At 35.5% G+C, this 12,944-nt stretch overlaps 1 protein-coding gene across 7 annotated transcripts in view; it reads right to left on the bottom strand.

Moving 5' to 3' along the window:
- Nucleotides 1-12,944, bottom strand: part of LOC126299612 (protein ST7 homolog) — a 158,131-nt gene that overhangs the window by 126,377 nt on the left and 18,810 nt on the right. For 6 of the 7 annotated variants that reach the window (XR_007552830.1, XR_007552832.1, XR_007552831.1 and 3 more), the window contains exon 2: nucleotides 4,093-4,176. Coding sequence is in view for 4 of the 7 variants with exons in the window: in XM_049991648.1 (XP_049847605.1) it covers nucleotides 4,093-4,176 (84 nt within the window). In the remaining 3 variants the exon portion in view is untranslated. Of the gene's footprint in view, nucleotides 1-4,092; nucleotides 4,177-8,933; nucleotides 9,001-12,944 lie in introns of all 7 variants that reach the window. The other variant, XM_049991649.1, reaches the window with a different exon arrangement.

Genomic DNA, 12,944 nt, shown 5'->3' on the forward strand with positions numbered 1-12,944 from the left:
CTTCCTCTTCCTTTTCTATAATATTACCTTCATTTCCCTTCTTTTCTTAGTACTGGTTTGCCATCTGAGCTATTGATATTAATATAACTGCTCCTTTTTTCTCCAACGATTTCTTCAGTTTTCTATAGGCAGCATCTATTTTTCGTATAGTCATGCGTGCTTCCACAGCTTGACATTTCTCCTCTAGCCATTCCTATTTTACAATTTTTACTTTCCATCAATTTTATTTTTTAGACACCTATATTTCCTTTTGTCTACGTCATTTGGCACATTTTCATATTTTCTCTCCTCATCAGTTAAGTTCAATATGTGATGTGTTACCCAAGGATTTCTATTGGACCTAGTATTTTTGTCTTTTCAATCTTCTTCTGCCTTCACTATTTCATCTATAAAAGGTACCAATTTATCTTCCAGTTTATAATTTTCTTCTGCTTCAGTAAATCATTGCCTGCTTCTCTATTTGAAACTCTGAAAACCAGAGGTTTGTTTCATTTATCCAAGTCCCATATCCATAATTTCCCAACTTCGGCAATTTCTTTTGCTTTAATCTACAGTTCATAACCAACAGTTACAGTGAGAGTCCACATCTGCCCCTGGAATTGATTTCCAGTTTAAAATCTGATTTTGAAATCTGTCTTATCATTAATATTGTACCTGACACCTTTGTCTCCACCCCTCTTCTACACATCCAACCTAGTTTCATGATTTTTACACAAGGAGTTGAAAAAGTTTAAATGTGCTTTGAGCAAAATTCTACAAGGCTGGTTCCCCTTTCACCAAGATATGTTCTCCTATTATCTTCCTTCTCTTCCTGTTCCTACTACTGAGTTACAATATCCCACTGCAAATACTCTTTCCTCCCTTAACTATCTGTTTTTTTCCCTCTCTCTCATTATACAGTCTGTCAGTCTGTTTATAAACTGCAGACCTAGTAAGTGCATAAAAACTTGCATTACTGTGCTGGTTGTTGGCTTTGTGACTGTATCGGCTATGATATTGTGTTCGCTGCATTGTCCATAAGAGCCAACCCACATCCTTCTCATTCAATTATCAGACCTACTAATGCATTAGCCCATATGACTGTTTTCATGATCTTGTACTCACGAGACCAGAAGTTATTACCTTCCTGCTGTCACACTTCACTAATTCCCATTATATCTAACTTCAACTAATACATTTTTCTTTTTAGGTTCCCCAGCCTATGTACACAATTAAGGGAGGTTATATTCCAATGGATATTGTACAAGCTTAACATGACGACAGTCTTCCATCCTGCATGTAAAATTAGGAACATCCAGGGCTCCATAAAAGATATCTTAGGACTAAGGACAAATGGTATGCACAGCATCATGTATGTTTCTGCCAATACATCATACACATCATCAGCCAGACACAACACTGCATATCACAGAGCTGCATGGGACAGGTGAGAAATGTCCTCCTCAGGTACACAGAGAAGTCAGTGGTAGCAGAGCACAGCATCACGGAGGGATATATGTCAATTCTGAAGAGACAAAGATGCCATGTCATAGAAATATGACAACAAGAATATCAACATACACAATCTGTAAAGTGTAAATAACAGTCCTACAAGATTCAGACATCTCATCTGAGGATAAGTAAGAAACTTGTCAAAACATTACTCTGAAATCACTGTATTACGTGGCTCATTTCGCAAGAAGAGCTTATCAGTGTAATTCACAAAGAAACCTTGCATTTGAATATATTGCTGGTACTGTTTTGGAACTGTACCATAGGGATCTGTAACCTCCTAAAGCCAGATGTATTTCTACTGTATTTATAAGTAACTGGTGACTTTTAGTCAAATATTCAAAACAGTCCCTAGCCCTCAATAATAGCTGATGGATAAGTCTGGGAATATACTTATGCAACTGCACCTTAGTAGCCTACAGAGAACTATCATCATTGAGTTATAAGGTTAATGACTGAATAAATGAGAGAAAATAATTAAATACTTTTCATCACGAACATTCACTCACATTTTTTCCAAACTGCAAATTCTGACTAGTCTGTACACATTTTACATTTGTCATCAGATTAATGTATGGTAAATAGTGAATAAAATATCCATCCCTCTCCCCTTTGTTCAAAAGCAAGTGACTCCAGCTTTGACTTGACAAGTGATGCAAGTGACTAAAAATTTGCTAGGTGGCAGCACGGTCCATTCACTGTGACTAAGATATGAAAAGCAGAAATTTAAGTCCGCTCAAAGTAATGCCTTTTGATTCATATTATGTTTCAACATGGTACTTCTTGTCTGTCTGGAGTGTCATGCATCTTACTAGCACTGACAGGACTGCTTACAAGAGTTGACACGTGTAAATGGAAGACTTTAATATAATCAAGCCTAATAATAGAAAACTGCCCATGCTCTGGAATAGAAATTTTTGTAAGCATTAGCCTGGTTTGTAAGTATTAGCCTGGAATGATTACTGTAATAAGTTGAGAAAGTAAATGACAATGACAATACCACAGCTTTAATTACTGTCCTCATAACACATATCGTATAACTACACTATAGCACCACTGTTATACCTTCCCTTCATATAATGTGATCCAATAGTTCTTCAGATGTCACAAATTATTACAAACAAAATGAACAAAAGTTTTATTTAAATGGAAGTTTCTTACAACTGTCACCATAGTACAGTAACACAGTGATAATCCAGCAATCGGTAATATGACAGACCCAATAGTGGTCCACACATCAAAGATTTTCCCATATTTTTAGCTCAGCATGTTGGCTTTGGCTGTATTATTGGACGCCTCCAAGAAACACGGGAATTGACAATGACAAATTTAGTTACTGAAGAAGAGATGACAGGCGATGTGATATACGAAAGTGCTTTCAACCCAAAACACACACCAGAAACAAAGTGACAAGAAGAAAAGTCTAAAACTCTCATATCTTGAGCTCAGGCTTCAACAACCTTAAAAACTTTTGTGAAATTCGCTGGATGTAGCCAACAATACAATGTGTCTGAATTTATAATTTGACAGAGACTTACAGTATTTGACTTTTAATTCAATTTTGTTTTTACAAGAAAGTAATAATCCTACATACTTTTAATTTTTTATAGCATAATCTCTCCTGATATGTTTAATGAATAACAGTTATTTGTTTTTATAACAACAAAGCAATCAATTTTTGACAATATAATGTAACTGCATAGATAAAAAATCTACTCACCAAGTGGTGGCATAACACACAAATGAAAGTAGATCTCCCTTCCCCTTCAACACTTCTGCCTGAAGGAGGAGCCACTGACTCCGAAAGCTTGCCTAATTGTCATCTTCTATTACGTGCGTGTTCTGCAGCCACTTGGCGAGTACATTTTTATCTATCCCAATTACATTACTGTTACTTGTTTTTGTATGACAACAACATTTTTAAAAAAATGATCTTCAGAGTCCAGCATATTCATAATTCAGCACTGACAGATTCCAGAGCATGTCGAATTATCTACTTGTACTGTACTTAAGGAACGACAAGATTTTCTACCTGGACTGTTACCCGATTTATTTACGTCACAATTGAGATTTTGGGATGTGTGCCACTGGCAAGTGATAACTCAACATGAAGTATGTTAATACATATTCTTTACTGTTATAGACATCATTCTAAAATAAATCATATATTCACATATTTAACTTTGTCTGTATAATTGCACGAACTGTCATACATTGTACCTGGTGCACGGACTATGGTAGAAAGGGGGAGTTTCAACACTGAGTTTGATAGAAATTATTATACAAACTGTTATGACCTCCATTTATACTGACTATGGGAAATCTGTTTGTTCTCACACAGGTGAAGTGAAATATGTGAACATGGTTGGACACAACAGCAGTGTCCACTAAACATTAAAAAATATGTATGGACAGTCTTCTTGTTGAGTGATCACTTGAAATTGGGAAACATGCCAAAATTTATATTGGAAGATTCAGTAACAGTAAAGGAGGAAAATCATGTTGTTTGAAATACTGTGAAACTGTGAGTGCAAGTAAACAGAAAATAATAGTAGCTGTGTAAAAGTGACACAAAAATTTAAAACCTAAACATCAGCTCACCAAAATCAGTCCAGATATTAGTGATGATGTTCCAGTCAAGGCTACATAGAACTTTGGTGTCAAAGTACTCAGGAACATTGTCACCTGCGAACAGGACAGACAATACAATTATTGCAACAATAAAAAGTACATCTACATCAATATAGCCTATTTCAACCATATTCCAGTTATTAGACAATTCATACAAACTTCATCTACTACACTGATGACTTTATATTCACTTTTAGTGATATGAGAGAACTGTCAAGAATAGTTAGTACTTCAACTATGTCAACAATTTTCATGCATTGTCAAACACTTCACTTTATGGTTTCATGATGAGCAAAACCTTTGTTCCATTGTCAGTAATACTAAATTGAACTGAAATTACAGCTCTTGTAATAATGGAACTAAAAATTCTGCAGCTGGAAAAAATCTTAGTACTTTATTAATTTTGACTGGAAGTTGGTTTTTAATTACTGTAGTTCTATATCATTATTAATTTTTTAATAATAAGCATTCCCATTAATTTTGCTAATAAAACTAAAAGCAATCTCTCTCTCTCTCTCTCTCTCTCTCTCTCTCTCTCACACACACACACACACACACACACACACACACACACACACACACACACACACACACACTAACTCAGTCTGTCCACATTTTTTTATTAATTTTTTCTGAATACCTTATACTTCCCAAACAAATTTAGTCATATGTTGAACTCCCTCTGCTTACAAAGTATACTCTGTGATTTGATGGAGAAACAACAGGAAAATTAGAGAGACAACTTAGGAATATTAGCTCTATTATTACAAAAATGTGTGTCCAACTTACTTCGGAAGACACTGGAGACATCACAGTAAAGGAGAATATGGTTGCAGCACTTGAAGACTGAACAAAAAAGTGCAACATGCAGCAAAACCAGAGTGAATACTGAGAAGTGCAAAATACTAAATGTATAAGGTAGAAGATCTTATCAATCCTATTTACCATATATTCATGTAAATAAACTGGTAGGATAATCCACCCGGCTTTTCTGCTGGATTCTAAAATCCACACAATTCAATATTTTGGCAATCCATCTGTCTGCCATTTTCAGGAAAACGCTACTGCTGAGTCCCCAATGAAAATCTGCTGAGTCCCATTTTCATTGGGGACGCAGCAGCAGCAGCAGCAGCAGCAGCAGCATTCTCCTGAAGAGATTGATGGATCACTCAAATGTCAAATAATGTTGATTTTAGGATATAGAACCAAACCACAGGGAGATTATCAAGAATTATTACCCTTGGAAAGCCTAAGAAGTCACAAACTGGTAAGATGCTCTCCAAGGCTGGGCTGTCAGTTTTATGATCCCTAACTTCTTTTTTTTTTTGTATGTATAGCCACAAACAAATATATGAACTTATCTCTCAAAAGTTTGGGTCTCAAAAGATTTTTGAGGATGATGAAATATTTTGCCACCGATTTCTTTATATGTATCATTGGGCTCTGTGATCATCTTTCTTATTGTCCTAATTCCACACTGTGTTTCCCACTCTCCTGTTATTATACATAGAGAAAGGTATCCATAATGTCTTGCATCATTTTCTCAGCTAAATAAATCTGCGTGGTAGTCTGTTCTGCACTCTGGAAATCAGAGCAGAGGTGGTACTAATTTCAATGATCAGTCTTCAACTCCATTGTGATTGAAAGTGAAAATTGGTGAGTGTTACCCACTTCTACAGATTCTGAAGAGTTAACTGACAAAGTTCTGTAGCTCCCATGCTGGAAGATGTGAAAATAAAAGTTCTCCAAAATTAGAGAACAATAGGAATAAGTCTCTATTGTGTATATTATGGTATTTTCTGCATCAGAATTACATCTGAAATAATTTTCTGAGCTACATCATTCCACAAAATGAATGTGTCTGGAATGGGACTGCCAACTTTGTCACAGAAAAAACTATGTTACAAAATATTTTAGAAATTCTGGCAAAAGTCTACAAAGCTGACTTGTGGTGTTGTCTCTGGATATCATATTTTTATTTACCATCACAAACTTTCTGTCTTGAACAAGGCCCTTGTGATGTGATATTTCCATTGGACAGACTCTTCTGTTTTGTTATCAAGAGATGGAATGGTACCTTCCAAACTCAGACTGGAAACAGATGAGGGTTGACTTTGTTCCAGTCTTTCCTGCACACTTGATAACAGTAACACAGTAATCACCTACTTGAACATACAAATCTTTCTTGCCTTTATGAGGTAGATCATAATTTCATTAATAACACTGCAAAGGATGACTTTGAACCTTACATTCAGATGATGCAACATGATATACAGAGTAAGGAAAAAAGGGGTTTTCTGAGCTTCTTGCAGAAAATTTACAGGGGGGGGGGGGGGGGGGGGGAGGGGCATCATCACACAAATCAACATCCCCATGGTTGCAGGCATCAGAGAGATACCTTTCTTAGGTTAGCATCAGTGTTCAGGCACCCTGTTGAATCAGTATTCAGGCAGCCTGTTATGAAAGGTGTTAAAATAACACAAGAGCCCCAGAAAATTCTTGAGAATGTGCAGAGAAGTAAGGTTAGCTTATTTCATCATAATATTAGAGGATTGAGTAATAAAGTAGATGAGCTTCTTGTCTGTTTGTGTACTTTAGATGCTCTGAAAATGTAAACATCCTGTGTCTATATTAGCACCACAGGATTAGAATAGTTAAATATATTAAGACAGAACCCAAGTTCAAAAACATTGAGGCAAGTTGATTTTGTAGTAATCATCACACAGAAGTGTGTGCTTGTGAAGTGATACTGAAAAACAGTTCACTTTTAATTGTAATGGTACATAGATCGCCACTAGGAAATTTTGAATCGTTTATGAGGAATTGAGATTCCTTACTACTCCTTAAATAGTTAATAGTCTGTGGTGATTTCAACATAGATTTTCTAAAGGATTCCAATATGAAAAATTATCTGGAAACCTTATTTGATCCTACAATTTGATTTCAGTAATTAACTTTCCAGGGCGGGTGAATAAAGACATTGGGATCCCAACGGATAATGTTTTCTTTAATGAAGCTCAAGGTAAGAAAAGAACTGTATTCCCACTAACAAATTCTCTTTGATCATGACACACAGTTAGTCAGGATAAATAATATACTGCCTTACAGTATCGATACCCATAGTGGACATCAGTTAGAATAATTCATGACGCCAGAAAAAATGTTTTTAAGTGCAGTTTACAAGAGATGAGGGATAAAATTTATAATGAACCAAATGCTGACAAAACTTAATCTGTTCTGTGATAAATGCATATCATTATTTGAAAATAGCTTTTCATACAAGCTAATAAGAAAGGATATTAAACAGCCATGTGAAAAATGATACACCACTAGAGGGATTAAAGTAGCTTGTGAAAGGAAAAAGGAAGTTTGTGTGTTGCCAAGAACAAACAGAGATCCTGCAGTAGTTACACACTAGAAACACTACTCAAATTTACAAAGAAAAGGTATTAAAAATCAAGGAACATAAACATTAGTTCAGAAGTCAGTAATTCCAACAACGTACTTAAGGCTAGAATGAACATAGTGAAATGGGAGAACGGACAACCAGCTACAGAACAGGATAACATCTTTGTTGAATTGAATGGAATGGCTATAAATGATGAGTGACAGGTAACAAATAAAATTATTTCTTAAATGCAGTAGAAAATATGAGAACAAATAGTTCAAGAGAAACACCACAGCAGTATGTTGAAGAAGCAAGTCTAATCAAATTCTATCATAGGAATGTATCACCAACTTCTTCCGAAATGAAGAAAATTATATGTCCTCTCAAAAATAAAAGCTCATCTAGATCTGACAGTCTTTCCCACAGAATACGAAAGATTTGTTCCCATATCATACATGCATTCTTATCTGAAATACGTAATTCATCAGTTATCCAAGGCATTTTTCCAGAGCAATTGGAATATGCCGTTGCTAAACCCCTCTATAAGGCAGGTGATAATAGGGATGTCAATAACTACAGAACTGTTTCACTACTGACATTTTCCACAATTTCTGTGATAGTAGTGTGTTCTAGAATTAGATCTCACCTGAGAAACAATAATATCCTCTGCAGACCACAGTTTGGATTTCAGAAGAATTGCTTTACTGAGAATGGCATTTACTTGTTCACTCACCAAATTTTACAAGCATTAAGTAACAAAATATTGCAGTTGGCAGTTTCTGCGGCCTATCTAATGCATTTGACTGAGTGAATCACAATATTCTCCTAGATAATTTGAGGTTTTATGGAACTGATGGTGTAGCCAACCAATGGATAATGTCATATCTACCCAAAAGAATGCAGGAAATTGTACTTCGTAAGTCGACCAACGTAGTATGGGGACATATCACATCTGGGGTTCCCAAGGCTCAATTTTAGGTCTGCTACTGTTCCTCCTTTTACATGCGAACAATCTTCTGTCTAATAAACAACAAGCAAAATTAGTTATTTTTGCAGAAGACACTAGTATTGTAATGAATCCAAGCATATATACACTTACAGAAGGACTGTAAACAATGTTCTTAATAATACCACTGGTTTTCTGTGAATGGTCCCCCACTCATCAATTTTATAAAGACACAACATATTCATGGAGGCGTTTTCCAGCTTTTCTGCTACATGAAAGGCAGTTTGTTTTCTGGCATATGTGTTTCACTTCTTTTATTTATGAATATCTCCAACAGTCTGTAATACTTGCTTTAATAAATGGTAATGTAGGAGTTACAAATATGTTACTATGTTAGGTTTTTAACATTTTTCTCTTGTTTTTCAGATTATAAACAACAAGTTTTGTGAGGTTGAATTATTGTTTGGTGGTACTTACAATTTACAATGTTGCTAGTCCATGTGTGTAGTCTTGGAGATGTATTCATTCAGTTTCCGTGCACCAGCTGCCCAATTTCCAGCATTTGTGTTGTAATAAATGTAAGTGAAACAACACCAGAAATTGAAAATATGTAAAAATAAACATGTATTACAGGCCATTGAATATGCTTTATAAATAAAAGAAGCGAAACACACATGGAAAAAACACCTTTCATTCAGTTGCAAAGACAGAACATATCTCCATGAATTTTGAACCAACTAAGGAACGTCAGAAAAAAATGGTGCCAACATATTCAGTTTTGCCTATCTAGAGATATAACACAAGTGATAGGTGTCAGACATGGAGAAGAAATTATAAATAGCATAGAAACTTTGAAACTCTTACGTGTTCATATTCTTGAGAATTTAATCTGGGAAAAGTACATTCTCGAGATCCTAAAACAAGCTAGTTCAGCCACATGTGCACTTAGAAAAATTGGAAATCTTATTTTCATTCAGTGGTTCCATCTGGAATAATGTTCTGGGGCAACTCACATTTCAGAAAAAAAAGTTTTCATTGCTCAAAAATGAGCTTTAAGAATAATATGTGGTGCCCAAAAATGGCCATTATGTAGATATTTTTGTTTAAGGAGTCAGGCATTTTGACTACTGCTTCTCAGTATATTTACTCCCTCATGAAGTTTGTTGTAAGTAATCCAGTATAATTCAAAAGTAATAATGATGCTCATAATTACAATACCAGGAGAAAAAAAAAATCACATTCATTATTTCACATTAAGGTTGTCTTTAGCACAAAAATGGTTTCACAATGCTGCAACCACAATCTTTGATCACTTACCCAGTGATACAAAATGTCTCGCAAGACAGCAAAGTACACTTGGAAAATAGTGTGTAAAAGTTCCTCTTTGACGACTCCTATCATATTGTATAAGTATTATTGAAAGGTGGTGAGTAGGAGTTACTAACTCACATCTGTATATCTTTTTTTTTTAATAAAAATTAAAAACAAAAGAAAAAATTGAAATGTTCAGCATGTAGCCTTACTTACAAATTAATTTGTGATGTGAAAGTAAAGACTCGTAATGAGTTATTGTGTAAACCACCCGTAGAACACGAAACTAACTAACTTATCATGCAGCATTTCTTTGTGTACAGCAAGTGAATATGTATCATACAGCAATGTCAAGAATGTAAACTATTAAAACCTTGAATACACAGTATTAATGTTCCACAATGATATTTATTTAATAGTTCATTACAAACTGGCTTTGGGGTTCTTACACCATCATTAGAAGCCAAAACTCAGTTCACAATGAACTATTAAATACATATTATTGTGGAACATTAATACTGTATATTGAAGTATTTAATATGTCTATGTTCTTACAAGAACTGATGGAATTACACAGTTTTAAACATGGCCCTTTCTCAGCAATGGTATATAATTTTCAAACATAGGAACTATGGAGCCAACCAATTGCAAATAACTGTTTGGTACACTGACCTAGGTTTAGACACCTACCAAGGGTGTCTTCATCAGAATGAAGTTTCATTCTACTGAGGACACCCTTAATAGGTGTCGAAACATAGGTCAGTTTACCACACAGTTATTTGTATCTGGTTGGCTCTATAATTCCTATTTTTTGAGAACTGACGGAATATTCCATAAATAATATAAACTATTTGATATCACATATTTCCTAAAGAGTAACAATTGCGATTAAGCTTTCTAACACCAATGATTACAAAAAACATTATTTAATTTAATAAGTAATCCTTTAACTTTGTAATATTTCTTTACCGCCAGATAGTCTTTGGGATTCATTGGAAATTTAATCTCTTTTTATATCATCCCACAGAATTCTGGCACATCTACTATTAACTTGACACCGGTGCACGAAGGTGTTTTTTTCAAAGACTGTCAAGTATTGAAGAGTATGTTTCTTAATTGGTTCTTTTTCTGTGTGTTGTGGGAGAACATACTTGTTTTGTTGTTCACTATTGGCTAACTTTTGTGATTAATATTATTGTTTTATATATGCCCTGAAATATCAAATTTAAGGTGTCTAGGTTTTGAAGCAATATCTGCATGTCTCATATGGTCTTGTTCTTGAAATGATCCTTTTTTATTATCAATGTGAACATTCTGTTTTGTTTTCTGTGTAAGTTTCCCCACAATGAACTCCATATTGCAGGTAAGCTTCAAACAGTCCAAAGTATACTATCCACAGATTCTTTTTGTAAGCGACAGCCAAGTTCTTTTACAGAAAGTGTTAACATAATGTTTTCCTTTGATCTCATGATATATGAAACTATTTTTTTGGACATATTCTATATTCTTGAGGATCTTCTCACTAAGGATCTATGTAAAAAAAAAAAAAGTAAATCTAATCTAATGTAAATAATTTATAGTAGTGGGTACTACTTACCAAACAGTGAAAGCATTGGGTTGTCAGCAGGCAAAACAAAAAGAAGAAAAAGAATGAGAACTTGCTAAGGTGTGGCTGAGGAGGAGTGGCTGGTGGCTCGAAGGGACGCAACGTGTGCAGGATAGGAATGCAGGAGAGAGAGAGGCAGAGAGTGCATGGGATAGGAACCCGACACGCAGACAGTGGTGCCAGTGAATTCATGCAGCGCACAATGACAATGATGTGACATGGTTGACAGGGCATATCATGGGTAGACTGCTGGGCAGAGGGTTTCGATGCAGGGGGGAGGTGGCGGGGAGGGGAGGGGGTGGTGAGTGTCTGGTGAGAGTATGCGGGCATTCGCGTGCACTTATTTATGTGTTTATTTATTCTCTACCTCATCAAAGGATTTTTCTGAGAGCTAGAAAGTTTTCATTCTTTTCTGTGTGCCTGTTGACTCAACACTATCTGGAATGTGGTCTCCTTTACTCCTAATTTATTTACACTCTACTGAAACTTCTCTTGCCTGATCTGATCTGATCTAAATAATAGCCAAAACTCTAGTAGACGCTACCTTCCAGCCTTTTCTCAACCACTTTAAACCCATTTTCTCAGACTTTTCTTTGTTCCTGAACACTGTGTGTGCAGTCTTTTTCAGGTCTATAACCAGTTTATTTTTCATGAGTCATTATGGTGTGACATTTGCAGAAATATATGCTCCTCTCTCAAGCTGTTCCACATTATTTTTGTCTTCACTCAGTTTCGTCCTATCATTTAGATACAATATTTTCTCTCTCTCTCTCTCTCTCTCTCTCTCTCTCTCTCTCTCTCTTTCTTTCCTTCTTTATTTTCCATGTTTAGATCATTTTTAAACATATTAAACAGCAACAGTCACATAGCGGACCTCTGGGGAGCTATGTACTTGATGGCCTTGGTTTCAACTGACACATACTGTTTCCTGTTGCTCAGATACAATTAGTACCCACTTTCCTGCTTGCCAGGTAATGCCACAGTTTTTCTCACTATTGCGTGAGCATTTACTTGTCAGTTGCAGGCAACTGACTATTCTGTAGATTTATCCGTTCTGAAGGCACAAGAATGTTGTGTTTGTCCAGATACACCACAATTTTTGAGAAGCTCGATATCAGCAAAACTGGTCTTTAGTTATAGGGATTGTGCTTGTCCCTTTTCCTGCACTCTGTCACCACCCTGCTTAACTTTAGTTTTTCTGTTCTCAGCAGTTTGCTATGTCCAGCAACAGTGTGATTATTTGTTCACTCACTAGACGTCCTAAGTGCATCAATAAAACGCTAGCTGATTTCGTGGTCTTCAGTTATTGTATATTTTATATGAGTTTCTCTTTCATAATTGCTTTCTAGACCATCATGCTGTATGATGTTAATACCTTAGGGCTTAGAGGTTTAGCATTATTTATTTATTTGACTGTTTCTTTCCTGTGCCGAGTTCTCTATCATTTTTATTTACTAGTCACTAAGTATGTTTGTTACTTTCCTGATATTAGTAACCACTGCATTATCTGTCTTCACTGTCCTAATATTTGTTGCTTTTTCTGAGTCATTGTTTCAGTGCTAACTGTATTC

The sequence above is a fragment of the Schistocerca gregaria genome, chromosome X (genome assembly GCF_023897955.1).
Source record: "Schistocerca gregaria isolate iqSchGreg1 chromosome X, iqSchGreg1.2, whole genome shotgun sequence".
Lineage (NCBI taxonomy): Eukaryota > Metazoa > Arthropoda > Insecta > Orthoptera > Acrididae > Schistocerca > Schistocerca gregaria.